The sequence below is a fragment of the Merops nubicus genome, unplaced genomic scaffold (assembly GCF_000691845.1).
Source record: "Merops nubicus isolate BGI_N331 unplaced genomic scaffold, ASM69184v1 scaffold1335, whole genome shotgun sequence".
NCBI classification, from domain to species: Eukaryota; Metazoa; Chordata; class Aves; order Coraciiformes; family Meropidae; genus Merops; species Merops nubicus.
This window is the reverse complement of record NW_008607515.1, coordinates 68,207-90,432: the sequence shown is the minus strand read 5'-3', so window position 1 is coordinate 90,432 and position 22,226 is coordinate 68,207. Positions and strand designations below refer to the sequence as shown.

The 22,226-nt window shown below is 38.0% G+C and overlaps 1 protein-coding gene across 1 annotated transcript in view; it reads right to left on the bottom strand.

The window, feature by feature from the left end:
- The window catches only part of CTNNA3 (catenin (cadherin-associated protein), alpha 3), a gene marked incomplete at its 5' end in the record, with an annotated part of 123,543 nt that overhangs the window by 47,662 nt on the left and 53,655 nt on the right, over window positions 1-22,226 (bottom strand). The window contains 2 exons of the mRNA XM_008939954.1: window positions 7,454-7,635; window positions 16,957-17,049. Coding sequence (XP_008938202.1) covers window positions 7,454-7,635; window positions 16,957-17,049 — 275 coding nt within the window. The remainder of the gene's footprint in view (window positions 1-7,453; window positions 7,636-16,956; window positions 17,050-22,226) is intronic.

Below are 22,226 nucleotides of genomic sequence, written 5' to 3'. Positions count from 1 at the left end.
GGTTTGCACATTGAGGGGAGAGAAACGGGAAAATTTGGTACACATCTGAAGTTGGACTGTAGAGGTAATGGCACTTAGTTCTGGGTTTTTAGTAATGAAGGTAACGTGTTTTGTGGCAGTGACAAACTGACTTGATGACCAGGGAGAAGAGTAGGAGAGCTGAGACATATGAGTGATTTCCAGATAGGTGAGAGGAACTGCATGGAACCAATAGAAATCTGAGGACTAGAAGGGGCCAGCAAAAGGCAAGGAAGGCAGTGGATTCAGAGTGCAATGGAAAAGCTCCATAGTATTTCAGAAGCATCTGGCTGCTGAAGGGAAATCAGGATGATCATGAGTAACTCTGAAATGGAAAGGGACACCAGGAAGGGTAAATCAAGCAGAGTTATGGTGAGCAGCTTACTGGATAAACCTGAACAGGAACTCTTCTCTTTTTTTCCATCATCACCTTTTTGTTCTGTGGTCTCTTCAAATCCCAGTAACTACAGAACTGCCATCTTGATTTCCTGTCATTTTTAGATTTCCCCCCCCCCTCTCTTGCTTTCCCAAACAAAGACTAGAAGGCCAGGGAGAATACATTAACCAAGGATGGAGACTGTGACTGCTATCAGGTGAGGAGACTTGCTGGATTGGGCCACTGCACTTGATCTTAGCCAAGATTATTACAGAGAGAAAAGTTTAGGCTAAGATGTATTCCTTAGAAGTGCTAGAGGCATAAGAACTATGTTTAACCTTACTAGAAGTGACTTTGTTAGACTTATTTTTCCAAGTCTTGTTACTTCGTTTTACTATTTTTAATATATTTCTAATATTAACTCTGATATTGATGCCATTTTAGAAACAAATGTCAAGTATCAGGAGCAAATATTAGACATTTTCTGAACAGCTTGCTAAGAGCTCCACCTTTTTTTTTGTTGTTTTAAAGGAAGTGTCCACATAGCTCCATTTGGAATCTCAACAATCTACAAAACAGGTAGGAGTAAAAGCCCAGTGATTCTCATTTACTGATTATACCACAGAAAATTGAAAAGGATTACTATAGAGGCTTCCACCAGGCACTGTGAACTCTGAATCCACAGACTGCATGCCATTAGAACGTGCTGTGAAACAGCCTAGCAGAAGTCAGTTATTAGAGTTGGTCTCTCCCTGGCACATCTTTAAAATCAACTCAGATCTGGCAGCAAACTCTACCTAGTATGTCCAAATCTCATCTGAAGACCTAACAGTACATTTCCCATCAGCAAAGTGCTGTGAAAAACATGCAGTGAAGACATCCTGCAGTTCTCTGTTATGATGAAAGAACTCTCCTTAACGATCAAGACTCAAACAGTCAAGCTGTCCACTAAAAGTATTCTCAACAAGCTCATGACAAACCTAAAATAAAAACTCTACCTTCTTTTTAAACTTAGACATTTTCAATCAGTGAATATTCATGCTTTTGCACTGGGAAAATGTGAAGTGACAGGACACAAGGAAGAAAAAAAAAAATCAAACTATACAAGCACATGTTTGTGCATACCAAAATCCCTATTCTTTCACTTTCCAATCCTTTTCTGCCAGGAAGACATTTCCAAAACACTGGCAGAGAATGGAGGTTAATGGACAGTAGAATTGTTTCCTAAGGAGAATACATATATGCACACACACGTGTATCTCCCTAACCAAATGCTGTCTTTGGGGTAATTTTGTCCACACTTTTTCATGTGTTTAAAAACACAATTCATGCCAATATCTGAGATAAAAATATAAATAAGCAGTTATTTTAAAAGTCTGGAAGATTTCTTACCGATAATATAATTTTAAAATGGTTAGAAAGCTTAAGAAAAATAGTATTTTCTTATTGAGAGGAAAATGAATGCATTTGGGACACTGAATCAATGATGTATCCAAGCTTGTTTATTAGATACTTGTTCAGTTCCTGTAAAATAAAACTTTGAAAAATAGTAACTGAAAGTCAGAGGAGAGCCTTGAATTAATTGCTTAAAAAATAGTAACCAGCCTTTTTTAAGACAACTCTGAGTCATATATGCTGGTTGTACCCTAATGTAGTTGTTCCTAAGTGCTTCAGAGACTCTTGTTCCATGAAACTGTGTTTTTTTTTTTACGTCAGCTCTTAGTAAGTTCTCTTTAGCTTGGGGTGAATGAACTGCTTCACAGGCCATATTTCAAACTAAAAGAGAGTGCACAGTATCTGCTTCCCAGATAGACCCTGTGTCCGAAATCCAAACCAGCATCCTCTTACTCCCCTAGAAGTCTGCCTGTTCATATGCCAGTTCTGTTCTAATCTTCCATTTGGATACCACCCATCAATAGAATGAAACAAGGTCACATATACAGAAGTCTAAGCAGCCAGTTAAACTAATTAATCGCTCTATGTTTATACAGATTCTTTCCAGGAATTATGTTCCCTTAGAAGCTCAGTTTAAAGGAAGAAAACATTCATTGCCAAGACAGAAGCTATTCCTTAAAAATGGTATATTCCCACAGAGCACGACAGATCTGTTGCTGCTGGGAAAGTAGAAGCTCAAAACCAGAATGAACCATTTCTATTCTGAAACCAGCAGGCTTAAGTTTTGGACTGAGTTTTCAAGGCAGTAATGGTCCTTGTACAGCTATGGCATGTCAGACACCTGAGACTACAAAGGGACTTAAGGGCAACAAAGTGAACATCACAACAGTTAAATGCAGCTTCAGCAGTCATCACATCTCACACGCTGCACTGTTGAGACTGTGGGACACCCTGTAAATTACAGTAATTCCAAATGGGATCTACACAAAACAAAATGCTCAGCATGAAGGCATCTAAGATGGCCAATAGGAAAAACCATGGACAAAAGAATCCTTATATCTAGTCCTCACCCAGGAAAGAGAAGCTTTTCCAAAGCTGAACCAAGAACTGAAATCCTGCTTGCTCTTCTCCATAACATCAACACTCACCACAATGGCAGAATTTGGGTCAAGTCTGATGTCAGTGCATAGAAATATAAATCCCCATCTATTGCCACCTCTCACTTAGAGATTTCCTAATTGCTAGGCTACAGAGCACACCATGTATGAGGACTACAGAAATGATGGCATCGTGGAAAGAAGGAACCTAATATTCATCTTTCCTGTCAATGAATATTTACTAGACAAATACAGCTTTTAGGACAGCAATTAGAAATTCCTAAACACTAGCCAGCCAAACTCCTCTTTTGCACAGGGAAGTAGCCACAGGACAGTACTGAAGTAACTCCCACAGTTGCTGGTAATTCATGGCCCAATACTCTAGCTGGTGAGAAGTTGAAACCCCCTCTATGCAAGAAATACCCTGCTGTGTTCAGTGAATCCCTAAGGTACTAGAAAACTAAACAAACCCTATTTTGTACAGTTCTGCACAGCAAGCATTCAAAGGAGAAGCAGATAGGCACTTTGCCTAGATCCTGACCCAGTAAGGTACTCTGAAAATGTCTAACTCCTTTGAACAGTGAAATGACAAAGCACCTCTCCTGCATATTCAGAGGAAGATGGTGACAGACACAAGGGAACCCTCTTCCAGGCTTTGCTCTGGCCTAAGGCCAGTGGTAGGACTACAGGTTTCTGGTCAACCACTGAGGAAGGTGACACAGCAAATCTGAGATGCTGTTTCTTGAGAAAGTCAGAAATGGGGCTGCAGCTACAGGCTGAATACAGATAGAAAGCTTCAGCAGACCCACTGATGCCTTGTTTCTCAGCTTTGCTGAATGCCTTTGCTGTTGACAGAATGGCAGTATAAGAACCAATTCTTTTTTGCCTTACTCACATTAACCTTCCTAAAGAAACTAGAACTACAAACCAGTTTATTTTCAGCAAAGTAAAATTCAGGAAAGAAGCTTCTACTAAACTCTCCCATCTCTAGCTGTAACAACCTTCAGTGAACAGACAGAATAAAATTGGCAAGAACCTTGTACATTATCCCCCAATGTGCAGCAGATCTGGTGGAGTCCAAACAAGAACAGGAGACCACACTTTCAGCAGCTCCACCTCTGCGTGTCAGGGTCAACATTTACTACTGCAAATGAGATGGCACTTTTACAGAATTTTCAACAGATTCCAGTAATCAATATAAACAGGTTTGCATAAACAGGCCTGATTATCATGTTCATACAACTGATTAGCAGCTGCTGCTAGCTGCTACAAACTTCCAACAATACATTTCTGCTCTTGCTCAATTACTTTTCCATCTGTCAAGTATAAGTTTTCTATGACAATGATTTATAGGATGGTTCACTGCATTAAGTTTTAGTAAGCTGATGTCACGTAGCACATATGAAGTTTCAAGAAAGTTTGAAAACTACGTGTTACATAAAATGACAGTAGCCTGGCCTAGTGTTTCTCTGCAGAGGACATGCTCATGCATGTTCAGTAGGATAGGAACTGTTTCAAATGAGGTTCTGCAGGTCCCTTCTGCCAAGACTCAAAAATGAGCACAGGCATCAGGTTCCTTATTGGATTATAGAGACAAAGCCACAGTAAGCTACATCAGATGCTTACTCTACACTAGTTCTAACTCTGCTGAGAAATCACTGATTATCACTGTCCTTCACTGTCATCTGAAGTATTTTTGTGAATGGTCTCAGGCATACACATGCACATACTTTATGCCATCATGATGCCCATTGCTTTCTGTCTGAATAATGAGTTACTTTGATAACAATGTTAACTTGGGCTAAGTTGAACTGGTGCATAAACATTTGGGATAATATATACACACAAACACACTAAGATGCCAAGATGACTTTGAAAAACTAGTTTTGGAAGGCACTCAATTGAGATTAAATAAAAATGAATGTAAGGTAATACATTTGAAGGAAAACAAATCAGCTTAGGCAGCAAGTGACTCAAATGCAGAAATTTACTATTTCCCCAAATACATCCGTTCTGATGTAAAAAATGCAAAATGTCAGAATCTTTTATTTCTTCAGTGTCCAAGAACTTAGAATTACAGACTGGAGAGACCAAGCTCTAAGGTGAGCTGGTGCTTGCTGTGTCCTCTGCACTATTCATTCCGAGATTTTCATGGAGAAGGAAGTGAAAAAGCCAGCTGTGTTCCTCAGCACTAAACTGCCACCTTTGACACAGCAATGGGAAGAGGAAGATCCACAAGAGTTCACCTGCTGTTTAGACAGACACATGTCCATAATCTTTAAGAAGCTGTGGAGATCAGGGGACATCGCAGAAGACTGGAAGAAGGCTAATGCCACCCCCATCTACTCCTTGTAGGAAGATCTAGGAAATTATAGGCCCATTAGTCTTACTTCAGTCCCTGAGAAAGTGATGGAATGAACCCTCCGGGAGCTATCAGAAGTCAAATGAAGCATGTGACTGGGAAACGGCAGCATGGACTCGCCAAGGGGAAATCATGCTTGACAAAATCATCTCCTGTGACAAAACAACCTGCTTGGTTGGTGTGGGGTGAGCAGTGGACACTGCCTACCTGGATTTCTCCAAATACTTTCAATACAGTTCTAGAACAGCCCTAGAGACTCCACCATCCTCCTAGAGAAATTCAAGTGCTATGGTCTAGGCAAGGGGTCCGTGGGATGGGCAGGAACTGGCTGACAGGCCTCACCCAGAGGTGGTGGTAAATAGCTCCTCTTCAACCTGGCAACCTGTCACAAATGGGGTGCCCCAGGGATCAATACTTGGCCCAATGCTGTTTAGTATCTTTTTGATCAAGTGTAGCCTAATGGAAGGGTATCACCAGCAGAGATAAGACATCATTATCCCACTTAGCACTTGTCAGGCCAGACCTGGAATATTCTGTGCACTTTGGTCTCTGCCATGCAAAAAAGATGTGGACAGGCTGGAGAGGGTCCAGAAAAGGGCCACAAAGATGGCCACAAGGATTGGGAAGCTGCCATATGAGAGAACTGGGTTTGTTCAGCCTTGAAAAGAAGGCTTAGGGGAGACCTTATCACCATATTGTAGTATTGAAAGGGTGGCTACAAAGAAGATGGAGATGCCCTTTTTACAAGGAGTCCCATGGAAAAGACGAGGGGTAGAGGGTACAAGCTAATCCTGGGGAGATTCCAACTGTCCACAAGAGGAAAATTTTTCACAAGGACAATCAGCCATTGAATAATCTCCCTGGGGAAGAGGTGGAGTCCCCAACATTAAATACTTTTTAAGATATAGCTGGACACGGTGCTAGGCCATTTTGTCTAGACAGTGCTCTTGCCAAAAAAGGTTGAACCAGATAATCCTTGAGGTGCCTTCAACCTGGGATTCTGTGATTTTACTGGAGTAATTTCAGAGTTCCCTGTGAACACTTTGGATACCAGCAACACTAGACAAGAGCTGCTCTTTGCCTTGAAACTGCAGATAATGCTGTGTTCAGCTGAGAAACAGATGCAAAAATGACTAGGAACCAGCCTTTTTAAGCTTGATTAATCTAAACCTAATAATTTAAAGAATTTTGGTAAGGGAGGTGACTTTAACCGTAAAAACTTGACTTTATGGCAGTGTATGTTCTTTTTCAAAGGTCTGAATACAAATCATATGCTCTAAAAAGAATAAAAGGATGGCAGAGTTCAGCATGTATATCTTTAAATCTCTCTCACATGAAGGTGAATTTGGGAAGTGCTAGGATAATAAAATGCAAAAACTGCCTTCCCCAGAACAGGCAAAAGCCAGATCTCAGCTTTGTTAGACAGTTCAGCTCAATGAAACTCTAATTTACACACCTGAAGAATCTGCTCAACAGGTTTAGATTTTTCTTCATATCTTGCATGAAAGGACTTATTTTATGAGACATGAAGTGTGCTGCAAGAGTGGTTGTATTTTAAGGTTTCACTTACATATCAGCAACAATTTTATTAGTTGGAAAATGGAAATTTTACCAGATGGAAAAACCTCCAAAACACCAGTACCTCCCATTGGTGGAACATCTATTCAGTGCATGGCAGAAAAAGCTCCTGAACTTAAGCTTCTTTCCTGTATACAAGTATCATAGAACATACACTGACAGCAGAAATACCAGCTTTGAAAGCTATCTGCTATAGGACATTTTGTTCTTTTAAAACTACATATAGTAGCATGATAGCATTCTGATGAAGGCAACAGCAAGCAACGTGACAAATTATGCATGAGTCTGAATGTGTAGTGCCAGAAACATGCCCTGTACAGGACGTTTTATGCTTCACAGTCCGGTATGGGCAAGTAGAAAGTACAACAGATGAGACAATCACAGCTTAAAATCAAGACTGTTACTTTTCCCCTTGCATTAAGAGAAGAAATAAAGCGATAAAAAAATGTGCAAAAACCCCAACCAACCAAATGAATAGAAGAAAACAGCCACAAAAAAAATTAAGGAGAAGCATAGTTCAAAACTTCAAACCTCCTTTCCAATATTTCAGTACAAGGTAGTGTGGTACAGCTAACTACAGTAGCATAGCCACTCCCTTTTGTAAAGACCCTTTTCTTGCACAATTACCTTGTGAAGTCAGTCATCTCCATCATAATAACACACATCCTCTTGGCCAAAACGATGATGTCATTGCTGGTATCATCCCATATTTCAATCTCTGCATCAAGCTTACTCTTGACTTTTTTGAAGTCAGCCACTTGCTCAGCTATCTTTTCCTTTTCAGCCTCTGGCAGCTGAGTCATCTTGGCCTGAAACATAAAATAATTTGATCTGCAAAACCTCTACGTCAAGAGTGGTTTTCTTCTTTTTAAACAGTCATTGGCTATTACTATATGTAGTTTAAACACTTTGTGGCCTGAGCCAGCTGTTCCAGTCTGAGCATGTGTGAACTTCAAAATCTGCATGCTGTCATTGGGTTGGGCCAAACAAACCATCTCAGAGTAATGGGGACAGTAGTATCCATGAAACCATAAAATTGACCTAGTGAATGAAAGAAGAAAAACTCTTCCAAAGAGCCTCTATGAAATGTGACTGATAGAGTTTCCTTTTTCTTAGGGATGAAGGAGCATAAATGGTTTTAATTATGATATATAAGCAGGTTACAAAATGCAATACCATTTCAGGTAGAAAAGCATACTTGAAAAGGTTTAATTGTCCTAAAACTTTCAGGTATGCTTGCCCTCTCTCCTGAGAGGGTTCTACAATACCCTTTTAAGAACTGAGAAAGACTTTACTATTCTAATACGGGTCTTCTGTCTTTGAAGAAGGTAAATAAATAGATGAACGTGTCAGAAATCAGTATGTGAATAAGGTTACCCAAAAAAGTATCTTGAATGCCAATAGGAAAACATCCAATATTCAAATAAAGCCACTGCCAAACTGGGCTTAGGCAGGGCACAGCCCTATTCTTGGCTGCGGCTCCACACTCCTCTGTTTGCAAGCATTCCACCAGCTAAAGCTATTTCAAATAAAGATGTAGCATAACCAGGAGCATGGTGTGTTTTGTGCAAGTTCAGACTATGGAATCAGAACATTCCATCTACACTGAATGCATGCATTCTTCCTACATTTAAGCACTAGTGAAGTATTTTATATATAAAGGGTGAAGCATCTTCTGAAAACGCAGCAAGGTGAGAGAAATATTTTAGTTAACATTCTTTTTCATGAGTAACTCTGCAGACTGCTCAAGAAAAGGGCCAGATACACATCCCATGTCAGAAACAGGCCAGGAGGCAGACAAGGACTAAGGTAATGACGTGGCCACATGGCAGTTCATTGTGGCCCTTCACAATGCCTTCTAACAAAGAGCTCAAGGAGACCTTTTGGCCTGTTGCTCTTGATAGCTTTACTGCAGTAGTAGTTTTTTTATCTAGCACCTTCTCTGTGAAGTGGTCCACCTCCTGCACCACAGGCCATCAGGAACTCACAGTTACACATCATAATATCAGCATACTAATTATGCTGCAATTACACAATAAATATTTTATTACTTGCTCTTTTTTATAAACCACTACCTACCATCCATAAAACAAAAAGTTAAATCAGTGGCTGAATTACTTACAATTAGTATAATGGGTAAGCAAATTTAATATGCAAGACATATATTTTTTCAAGCCATGACATTTCAGAGAAGTTATTTATGCTGAAATCACTCTGTCACAAGGTTAATTTTCCCCTTTCTATGAATTACTGCCAACTACAGGTCTCCCAAAGTATAATGACATTATAATTTCAGTTACAGAATGAGGAAAATTAACAATTTTAAGGAATACTTTTATTGATTAGTTAAAGAAAAAAACAAAACAAAAAAAAACAACCAAACAAACAAACAAACAAAACCCCACACCACAAAATTCAAACAGACCAGAGCTGAAGACCAAGAAATGTTTTCCTCATGGCTCTAGCTTACTGAGAAAGGTTAGCAACAGACAAGAGAGTTGAGCTACAGATTCAAGAGAAATGAAGTACCCCTTTTTATAACTGAACACGTATTTGCTGATTGTTGGACGCCTATGCTACTTCCTAACTCCTAGCTTCAATACTGTTTTGAGTTCAGGAACACTGGCCTAGATTTAGAAACCCCAAGAAAGATGACATTTTAATGAGGGAACTGTGACATACAGTGTTCTGCTACACCCCAACAGTGATGAGTTTCAGGTGGAATGGGACACATTATCCACTGGAGCAAAGGGACAAAGAAAACTATAATTCTGACCTTGACTTTTCTTTAATTTTTCTCATACTGCTTTAAAATCATGTACAGCAACAAAACAATTGTGTACACAGCCTTTTAAGCACAGGTATGATTTTGTATCAAACTAGAGAACAATGGTAAATGTGAAATAAAGATCAAAACTTAATGACTGGTATTCACCTGAGTGCAGGTTTATTTTGTCCACCAGGCGAAAATGATTTTTTCATTACTTTTAAGACAAAATGGATTTTATTGCAGTAGCAGATAGAGTTAAAGCTAGGCGAGAGAAGTTATATTTTTCATATTTTTCTTTCTTCTATTACCTAACCCAAAATGTTGCGGTTTTTTTTGGTTGGTTGGTTGGTTTCTTTTTAAATTTCCTTTAATTAACTCTTCTGCAGGGTATTTGTCCCTGGTAGTTGGGACTCTCCAACACTGGGGTTATCTGCACTGTCCCACTTGCAATTTACCACGTTGAAACACCAACCTGGTGGGTTTTTTTTCATTTCCACCCCTTCCAAGTTTCAGTCAATTCGCTGTCACAGATACTGAAATTTTAAGGTCAGAACAAATTGTCCACATAATGATAAAAATAGAGGACACACAGGGAGTAACTACTTGGTAAAGATTTTGACTCTTCTCTCACTGGCGTATTACTTATCAACGAGATCCTTGACTTTCATATAGACTTAACGATTATTCTCTCCAAGTCTTAGACCAACACACATTTTTTCTTTCCTGTTCTCTTACAAGAAATGACTGGCCAGATCCATACCACCAATTCTTACCACTTACAGGGAGGCAGGAAGGAAAGAAAAGCCACAGAAAGAAGCATAGTACGCTCAAGTAATTGTTTGTGTTATTGAAAACTCCTTCTGAGACAGGAGGCAAGCCAGATACCCTTTTCAAAAGGAAGAACCTCCCTTTGAGGATTATTTAACACCTCTTGCTTTGTAGGATGCAGTGTGTCATGTACTCACACAGAAGAAAAGATCATTTTGTAGGTTATAAAGAAAACAAACCCCACTGTTCTGGTAGAGCTTTTCAGAGCTTTTACAAGCAAGAACAGAAAATATGGTCTTCACATACTGTAGTTAAAAGATAATGGCATAGATCCATAGATCTTTGCCCTACTTGAGAGCTAAGCTTTTCATTCCACTATAGACTCAGCAGCCACCAGAAGCCATCTCACCTATGTTCTTGCTTCCCTGCTGCAGAGTCAGCTGACCATTTGGTGGAAGTGAACAAGATCCCTACAAATCACTCCAAAACCAGTAATGTATTCCAATCAAAATGTTGTAAAACTGTTCCAATGGTGACCTTTAATCATTTTTTATTAAACAAACTCTGCAGATCAGTGCCAATAAAACACATGCACATCATCTGATCCTATTTTATCAGGAAGGTGAGCATGAGATAGGCACTTACAGACTATAAAAGAGATGTGTTTTGAATACCAGTACATAAGTACCTTTCTGGACTACAGCATAGAATCTAAAGTGATTCTGTTAAAATGAGTAAAATACTTCCACTACCTTTTACAAAATGTCCTTCTTTTCCTACTGAGTGAATAAATGTTCAAATTGGATAAAGACATGGCAAAGAGAATGGTGGATATTCAACAATTCATGGTGGAATGAATACAGTGGATATTCCCTAGAGATGAACTGTGTAGGTGAAAGACACTGACAGGTGGGAGAAGCTGAATTTCTTCTGTTAAATTTACTACTTGCTGTCACCAGTTGCCTTCTCCCAATTTAAAGAATTGTAGCATGCCTGCATTAGTCCAGCATTCTTTGAAGAAGTTCAGAGAGTACCTCATTTGTGCTGCCATGTCAGTTTCTCTATATTTTTAGATACAATTTAATTGGATAAAGACATAAAGATACCGAGAGATAACAGAACAAACTGTTTAATGTCATTTTAGCATCAGCCTTAGCTAAAAACACTGACTTAGATGAGGCAATTTAATCATATTAATCTAAGATAATAGGCCTAGAGATTAAAAAAAGCAGCATGTCCTAAATCTGGGCTTCACTAGGGTTTTACCAGGATGACTGGTTCTCATGCCATCCTCACGAAATACAGGAAATATGATCTAGATGTAATTGCCATTGGGTGGGTGTGATACTGGTCAGAAACTGCTCACTGAACACTTATACAGAACGCATGCCAAACTGGAGGGACCCAGCAGGCAAAATTCTGAAGGGATCTGCCCTGACTCTGGCATTGTTCAGTATTTCACTAATGGTGTGGATGACAGAACCAACAAGTACACATCACGAATTTGCAGTGTCAAGAGGCCTGGTTTGACATGTAAGAGACCTCATTTACAATTCAAAGCCATCCTGAGAAACTTGAGAACTGATCTGAAAAAATAATAGGATGTAGGTCAACTGAGGCAAGTACAAGGCTTGACTCCTAAGTAAAATGACCAATATGTACATGGAACAAACAAAACTGGATATTAGTGGTTCTGTGGGTGGAGATTTGTAGCTGATCAAAATGTTGTACTCTTGGCAAAAACGCAAATCTCACACAAAGCTCATTCTGAAATATGCATACTGAAGACGACAGCACATGCACTTACACTGGTACTTATTGTTTAGATCACAGCTGGTATGATGCATTAAAAAATATAGAATTGGGACACAAAATTCAATAAATCATTAACCAGATGAAAAGTATCCAGAGGAAAGAAAGACAGAGCAATAAGACATACAGAAACCACTATGTTAAAGGACAAACGAAGGGTATTTGAGTTATCTAATCTAGAGTTTAGAAAACAGACAGGATATAGAACAAGGATCTACAGGTACAAAAGAATTTGTACATACAGAAATGTCACATCTTTTGTGTCCACTGATGACAAGACTAGTTCTAACATGCTTAATTGTAACATATGAAGTATAAAGAAGATAGCTTTCCAATACATAATCAATTCCAGTAATGAGCTAAGCAGAGACAGCAATGCAATTCCTCTTATTTATGTCAGGAAGAAGTATATTTATTGTATCTTGGGACAAATGGCTAGATTAACCTCCTCTCTTGGGGTTCTTCCTAGTCCTACTTTGTAATAGTATACAATATTATACAGCTGCAATCTTAACTTCATCTCTTCCCTTTACTGAAATTCGGGAAATTTCAGAACTAGCAAGAAAATTAGATGCTTTTTAATAGCACAGGGAATCTATTGCCATGTGTGAAGTGTCAAAATTACTGTTCACAGAACCTGCTCAAAATTACAAAAGTCATTTGCATTATGCTTGAATTCTTATCATCAGGATAAAAATTAAACATATTAAATATTTTGAACTTGGCTGCTTTATTATCAAAACAGCACATGCTTCCTGTTAACGTATGCCAGAATTTTTATTAACATTGGAACTTAGACGTAAAGTATTGGTTACCTGAATAAGAAGAGCTAATTCATTTGATGGCAAGTTAACTTCCCTGTAAGTATTTTTTAATGCAACTATCCATAGGTGTTCTTGATGTTTGCTTTTCTAACTAGTCTGTCTTCTTACAGAATTTGGTAAGATGTTTGTATGGCCATGTTCTCAAGGCTAAATATATTTTTAGACATACACTAATGATTGCTGTATGTAAGAGATAATATAAATAAAACAGTAAAATAAATCAGCCTGGATTTTCTCATTCATAACAATAAACATTGAATCAACACTTCATCAGCCCTGAACTGTTGCTCAAACATAGTGTGCAACAAACCTGTATAAAAGATCTTATTTTCAGATGGTTTTGTCTATGTATTCACAAAACTGTCTGCAGAACTCTGAGAAAAAAAAAAACCTGTGTGTGGGTGGTTGCCTGGAAGTATTTCTTCTCTTGTCATCTCTAAGTGCATTATGTTATAAGCTAAAATATTTTGCCTCTTCATCAATATGAAGACCTAACCTGTAGCAGTAACTTTGAAATTAAGCTAAGCTGTTCTCTTCATTCACTTAGTAACTTTAAACACTCTCCTCCACTGAGAATGTACGTTGTCTTCTAAGTCTAAAAATTAAATGGGCAAATTCTGACCTGACCTTCTCTTCAAAGCAAAATCATAATGGTAACAAGCCACTGCCTACCACAGGTGGAATCACACTGATCACAACAGCATGTATTTCCTCAAGCAAAACTACTGTGTGATAGACTTTTGGAGTGACTACACAAATTAGGCACAAGAACCAGAGGAAGATCTAACTTTCAGCTGAGAAAATCTGTGTTAGTCCTTGGATCCACAAGCATCACCTGTTTATAGTAGCTAAGGATTTGGTCCTAAGGATCTTCTTCAAGGACATAAAACCACCCTACCAAAAATAACCAGTATTGCTATCCAGTTTAATCACTGAGAGATCTCACAGCACATTGCCCAAGCTAGGCTGCATCCCATGGTGTGGGATGGTGCTGTAAGCACTATCATATTCATCTTTGAGATATGGAATTCGTTGAGGGAAAGATCAATGAAGTAACATTTCCAAGATTACCTATAAACTTGCAGAATCTGGAACATAAATATAAGGTCAAATCTCATTTTCATTGCTCTCTCACCAGTAACCTATATGCTGTATATGTGGAGACAGATTGTGAAAAAATTATAATGGATTATATATGAATTCTTCCTATGTAAGAAAATTGACATTTCTTAGTTAAGATGTAGCCTTTGTTACAAGTGGCACATGCACATCGCATCTGGCTTTACATGCTTTATATGTTGTGACAAAAAGAGAAAGAAAAAAGGCACTTTCATTGGCACTAGTTCCCTGTTGAAGCAGTGAGATGTGACATAGGAGAAAATAACACTCTTGACAAAAACAAGAGGAATCAAGAGTGCTGTTATGCAGAACTAGTACCAAGACAGGTGTGTATAAATAAAATTGAACTACTATAGTGGAAATGCCCAAGAGAAAGAACTCAAGGAGAAGAAAAGGTTAGTCTGCAATACTGCCCTACCACTTCTGGACCACAGTCATTCTTGGTGTTACCACTGCATGCAAAAGCCTCATGATGGCACAAAAATCTGCTGCAGAACACAAGACAATTCCTGTCTAAACCTTAAAAATCTATTTTCCCTATAAAAATGCTTCATATTGCTAAATAGGTTCTAGGTATAAATCTGCAAACATCAATATCAAGTAGCAGTCCAAACAAAGAGACCTTAAATAACTGCTCATGTCTGCTGCATCAGCAAATAGATTTGTTCAAACGTTGTTTAAAAAAATAAATGTATGTGCTTGTTTCTGTCAATACGTCGATTTAGGCTGACAGGGTATCTATCTAATTTGGTCAAAGCTAAAATTTTCTATTACTTTTGGTGGAAATGTGCCATTTATGGCCCTGATAGCATATTCTGAAATCTAAGAAAACTGTTCCCAAGTAAAGACACAGAAACAGTCTTTAAGCAATGACTACTATTATCTAGATTCCCCAAACAGGAACATTTACAGTAATTGTGTTGTTTTGGGGAGAAATGGAAAAAAAAAGTACATCCTATACTGTTAAAATGCTGGTTTTTTCAGATGTATTAACCAAAGTTTATCTCTAAATAATGGTTCCCTCCACCTCCCCACTGAATTCACTGACAGCAGATGATATGATGTGTGTGCAGTGCAAGGAAAAGCGTATCCCAGAGACATCTCTCCACAGTAATAATCTATGCTTCTGGTTCTTGATAGCCAGCTCCCTACCTACAACAATCTTCAGCATTTACTTCTTGCCTTGTGTAATTGTCTGGAAGTATGTGTTCTTTACAGTTTTCAAATAACACTCCCTTTAAAGAAGTACTCTGTTTTATCTGAGAAGTAGAAGACCATGTGTGAAAACGTGATCTTTTAAAGCTTCAGTGGATCTTTTGTTACCACATTGTGACAGTAAACACCTGCAAACTTCTACTTCTGTTTTCCTAGCGAGTGCAAAGCTTCACATGCATTCATTATGGGACATGTATGAAAATATGCAAGTACACCATCTGTACCTGTTCCAAACTAATTCAAGCATCTCGCACGGATGACATTTTGAAGGAAAAACTTGCCTTTCTTAACTACAGTAGAAATTTAAGCCTATAATGTGAGGAAAATGTGCTAACATTTACAAAGAGTAATTTAAATTGAAAAGGGCAGCTAGTATATTTTAATTGCCTATTATGTTTATTGAGTAATAAGAATGTACGAGGTGATCTTTCACACAATTCTTAAATCATTATGAGAAATGCAACAACTAACTGACAGTTAATTTACATGTAATTGAGAGGCAGATAGGCAATACAAGTGAGCTTTCATTTTGGTTAATGCTTTTTCTTTAGTATTTTAAGGTCTTAATAATGAAAATATTTGTGTTTGTTGAATGAAAAATGTATTTGCTGAAAAACAGATGTGAATTAAAATGCCATTTTCTTGACACGGTTCTTTTTATCTTGAAAAGTTTGCTTTTCCCCTACTAGTTCTATAATTTATAATTTCCAATATGGGAATAACAGTAGAATCAATCAAGAGAAAGGGACAGGCTATTGCTCTAGTTATTGAGCAAACAAGTAACAAAGTAGACTTCTCTGGCCCCATGGATCTTTCCACTTCAGAAAGTTGTGAACAGAGTACAGTTTTGCTGAAAACATTACTTAAAATGGGTATATAAAGAAGATTAATGTTTTCTAAATACATCAACTTTGTACTAGGGAACATTTTGGTATCCCAAAAATGTTTTCAGGCTCTTAAAAATGTTTGAATGTAAACAATCAAAACCTGGTAATGTACTGAAGTCCTCACATTAAATGATGATATGACAGTATGACAGGAAAACAAGATTCAGAACTTCAGAAATACAGTGATGGTTAAAAACTGCATTAAGTTTTTCATACTTCCTCATGACTTCACCAGTGAAGCAATAAACTACATAGAAGAGGTTCATATGTGAACAGAGCAGGCAAAGTCAGCGACTCGAGCACTGCAGTGGTGGCGATTCCACATTTATCCCCTTCTCTTCCATGCATGTGAACTTTCTTCTACATAGAGGTTAATTTTGGTTAAGAAACATTGCAGGCTTCAGTAAGACTCAGACATAAAAGAATTCCTTATTAACCTAGCTTCTGTTAGACCAAGCCACACTCATGAAGCTGTAACCTGATAGAACTTCATTCATGAAATGTAAGAATTCTTCTAATTTACATATTCACTAATTATTTCCAACTTAATTGCACTGACTTTTTCAGGTCATACACATCAGTTTTATGCTCTCCACACATCTTTAGAAATCTATTAAGAGTTGAACAAGATTTTAATGACTCACTGTATGACTTTAAGTGGCTTCATAGAACAGTAGCCAACAGCATTTTTCCCCTTATCACATTGCTTTTTGAATAAACTAGTGTAATACACACCCTGTCAGTTTTCCCTTCAGTCTGAATACTCGTACGACTACGTGCATCGTGATCTTCTTCAAGGTCAGACACATCTTCCAGCTCCTCAGGTGTCTGGGAAAATAAACGTAGAAATGGGTTATTCTCTTTTATGGTTAGTAACTTTGGTACTAATGTCAAATATATATTATAATTCAGTCTAAGATAATGTGTGACAAAAATCAGTGCTGTTCTAGCAGCAGACTGGCTACTAAATGCTAACTAAAATCCAGTCCTGTCAGACAGCTTTGAACTAGTTCAGAATAGCCATGCTTTAACAAAAGCACTGACTTTTAAAGTTGGTACTTAGGGAAGTTATTTTGTATTTAAATATTGTTTTACTACTGCTAGTAAAAGTGTCTTACAAGAAACCTTTACATGATGAGGATGGATACCTAGGTTTTTAGAACTGAAACATTTTTCTACCTTTTTTACAAGTTTTTTCTAATGCTTCTCTTCACTCTCTAAAAATACTCATGCTCCCACCCTCCCATCTTCACGTTAGACACAGCAGATCTAGCAGACCTTCAAAAGGGCCTAATATTTTGTCAGTGGGAGTAAGAGGCTTCAGAACCCTGCCAACTTTTGTTGTTATGCTGACATCAAAGAGTACATCAAGTTGGCTATGCATTCTGGGAGGGGAAGAACACCTCCTCCCCAGTTTTGAATATGGGACCTCTCAACTCTATTGAGCCAAACAAGTTCCTGCAGTACAGGAAAAATAAAGCAGCTCTAATTTATTATTTGTATATATGGCATTTTTTCATATGCCACTGTTCCTAGTCTGTTCTAGTCACCTCAACCTCTGTTTAAGAAACACCAGTTTATTACAAGAAAATACACATTTGCGTGATGAAAATTAGCTCCCCTTTTCTACTGTTGTGATGCTTTCTTAGGGCTGCCTGGTTTTTACCTGTAGGTAGATAGGAAGCAGTTGTTACAGATATGAATGAATGCTATCAAGCCACCTTCCCAACAGCATTAGGTAAATTAGGGATTATTTACCTAATTCCAATAGCATTAGGTAAATACACTTTATTCAGCATATAAGCCTTAAACTACTATCCTCACACAGTTACTATATAGGTTGGGGAAAAAAAAAAAGTAAATTCTATTTTTAGGCTCCTTTTTTAATATGCACTTCAAATTCTCCTCTTCTCTCTTCCTCTCAAATGACATTTTTTACTTTTTTTCCCCCATAAAGCCCAAAATATGAGTGACTTGGGACAGTCTATGTGTCTATACGGTATGCACTGTAATATACCCACAACTAAAAGAATCTATGTTGTTTACATGGGTGTTGAGTACTAATTTCTTCAACCATACATGAGCAACTCTACCAAAATCCATTGTCTAACTTACAACGAGCAATTTTCTATTTCCAAGTCCACATTTATATCCTCTCCCCCACTTACCAATGTATTAGTTAAAAAAAAAAAAAATCATTGTCTTCATTCAGAAGGTCTGAACGTTTATCATAAATAACTTCATAGAGAAAGCATAAGGGCATGTAGTGATAGGACAAGGGGTAATGGCTTTAAACCAAAAGGGAGCAGATTTAGATTAGATGTAAGGAAGCTCACTGTGAGGGTGCTGAGGCACTGGAATAGGCTGTCCAGAAGATGTGGATGCCCCAGCCCTGGAAGCATTCAAGGCCAGGTTGGATGGGGCTTTGAGTAACCTGGTCTAGTGGAAGGTGTCCCTGCCTATGGCAGGGGGGTTGAACTAAATAATCTTTAAGGTCCCTTCCAATCCAAACCATTTGATGATTCTATGATAATGAGTATGGCTGTATAAAGGACAGTAAATAGAACATTAAACAGAACATTAAGAGTGAATTTATTCATAGTGACAAACTGCACAATGAAGCACACAAAACTTTTGTGATTATGAGCTACTTAAAAAGTAATAAAGGTTCTGCTGATGCAATAGGGCACTCAAAATTCTTCTTCACATTTCTCAAATAGATGCACATTTTAAAGCAGCAAAACTATATAGAAGCAGACTCACCACATAACTGGTAACAGATCTAATACTGACTGATCTACTACCTCCTTGACATCTAGAGTTCCAATTAGAGGGAAATCCTGACATATGTAGTATCCTACAAGCTAAACAAGCCAAGAGAAACATGACAAGAGAAGGACTATCAGATAATCCTGCCAAAAGACAGGCAGAAAAAAACCTGGTCACTACTTTTACCCGGTTTTCAACTGTGTGAAACTGAACTTTTTAAATCCAGAACTGCTATATGCTTTCACTGTCTTATTTTTACTCTCAAGTTACATATAAACAAGATCTGGTAGGAGGGATTCTGTAGGGTTTTGTTTCTTTATTTCTGTGTCCACAGCATACTAATGGTACTACATTAAAAATAATAAATCCACCTGCATAAACATATCATTTGGGAAAGGGCCTCTGTGCTGGGACTGTGGGGGGCTAAAGAAACCATTGGACTTCTGCCATCAGCCCCAAAACAAGGTTTAAATAGCACTCCATTACCTCAAGAGCACAGAATTAAATTTCACACACTGAACAAACAGTAATTTCTATGAGATAACATTGGAAAAAATAAACAGAGCTGGTGCAGAAGCTGGCAGAAATATAATGCTGGCGGTGGAAAATACACCTAGATTTCCTCAAGAAAACAGATAAGCAACCAGTTTGGGGGGCAAAGATGAGTATAATGCATACTGATAGAGTAGGGAAAAGAAACATTTTATTTTCAGACAAAGTTTACTACAATGATGAAGTCTCAGCTTTAGTCCTGGAATTAAGACGTACTAAGAATTCCACAGTGGCCAAAAGCTTTTAATCATGCAAAAGTTGTTTGAAAACCCTGCAGTGTGGAAGGAAGATCATATTCTGTTGCAGGTGGATATCCATAAAACTACCACAATCTCACTTTAATTGAAACACTTACAGACACTCTTATCAGAGAACCAATACCAGCAAGGGTATTAAAATGGAGTAACTTCATCTCCTGAGGGTTACACTGAACAGGGCCTTCAGGCAGGGAATGGCCTTGATTCAGTGAGAGGGTTTTTAGCAAAAGAAAAAAAAAAAAATCACTTCCTTTTTAAAGCTACACCACACTTGGTTACTACATAGAGACTTATGTTGTAACTCTTAGGTTTTTATAAAGATTACTATTTACTTTTTTCACCCAATAACCATAAAGTTGGATTCATGATAGCAGGGCACCATTCCCTCCTGGGTGAACACATCCTAGGGAACATTTGACAGTCTCCCATTCCACATTTTTGCTTGTATAACACATGTAATACAAAATGAGGTATTTTAGGGCAGAATGGTTAATAATTTTGAGACAGCCACATTATTTTTAAGTGACTTTTATGTCATGTCATGAAGAGCTTTGTACCATCACCACTCCACAAAAAATTGCATATATTTACAAAAACATTTTGTAGAATCGTATTCATAATATTTTTCTGTAAAGTCAAACTGTGTATTGCCAGCCTAAATGTAGAAATCTTGAGAGAAAAGAGGACAGGACAATTACACTGCTGTAAGACATCTCTAAATGACAGTTTCAGATAAGCTTTCTATAGATGAAAATATCAATCTATTAATCTGATACAGCACTTTCCAAACCACACGTTGTAGGACAGAGAGCTCTTCCAGCTGCACTGGTGCATGGATTCACTCCCCAATTCTTTACTCATATGAAGAACACTGGATCAGAGTCTATGTGCATATGGGCTCATCTCTGAGCCTCTCTTGGCCTAAATGTTGTTAGGAAACCTCTCTTTTATAAAAAATAATGTATATATCCTTTTCAGGTTAGTAAAGATTACTTGTACCTGGGATGAGATGTCTCTTGTAGAAAGCACATGTTCCTACTCCAAAGAGTGCACTCTCATTCAGTTCTTCATAAATGATTTTCTCCAAAGTCTAGATCTGCCAGGTTTTGAACTACTGCTACTACCAAAGTCAGAAAAAAACAAAACCAAAAACCACCACTATCAGTCACCAACAAAACAACAAAACCCCACAACCTGCTATCCAGTTATTAAAGACTAAGGACAAAGTTTCAAGCAGAAAGCAGCTCTTCATTTATAAAACTTTAAATCACAAACCATAAACCATAGCAATTTAAAGACACAGAGCATCAAAAATCAAAAACAAAGAACCCTACTGTAATAATGGAAGCTGTTAATTGTTTTCTCTCCTTAGAAGATGTTTTACATAATTGAATGCAATATTTGTCATTTTTCACATTGTGTTTATGATCCATTATTCATTAAAAGCCTGAGACACATGTATGTGCTTAGATGGCTACCCCGTGTGTGAACACATGGATATTCCATACTAGGAAAACTGAACATAATGCAACTCTCTACTCATTTTGAATTCTACGCTCACTTTGGATGCTACAGTAAAAAAATATTATTGCAAGTTTAAACTGGTATGGACTACACGGTTTGTAACACAAAATTGGGTGCTATCATCCCATAAACAGAAAAACAGCAGACCTTAAGGACTGTGAATAAGAAGAATGGCTGGAATTTGAATGTATTGTTTAACATGGAGTATTTAGGGTTCTGACATAAGCTGCACTTAACGCTCAGCATAAAACGGTGTCTCAGCAACTGCCAGTGACAGAGGAGGAGAAGGGTTGTGTATATGTAGTCAGTGACAGCATGAATAAAAGATAAAAATGGCAAAATTCATTACTAAGACATAAGTAGTATGGAATTTCCAGTAAACATAATGAAAAATGTTTAGGTAAAATGAAGTCACATGAAAGACTCCAGCCAGCACCAACCTACAAACTCATGCGTGATGCACAGTTGTAGAAAGAGTTCAGAAATACTTGAAGCAGGAGAACTTAGAAAAAGGATGCCAGCAGCCATAAGAGCAGAACTCTTGGCATAGTCAACCCTAAGGGTGCTGGAGAATGAGAGAAACCAATTCCCAGATGAAGCTGAAGAAGCCTAGAAACAGGGTTACGTAACAGCTGTCTGCAAGAGCAGAGGCATGAGATGAGGCAGGACAGGAGGGGACAGGATGCCTGCCCCAGCCAGGATTCTAAGAGATTTCAGTCATCTGCAAAAAGTGTTTGTTGACCCAAACAAAAATGCGTTCAAGTATGTCCCTACACACTTAAGACTGTAATTACATTACATTTGCTGACATGTTACACAAGTAGTGTGTATTCCTTTCCACATTTCAATGCCTGTAATAAATCTGCATTCTCAGTAGTTTTGCTACTGAAGTCTCAGGCTGAG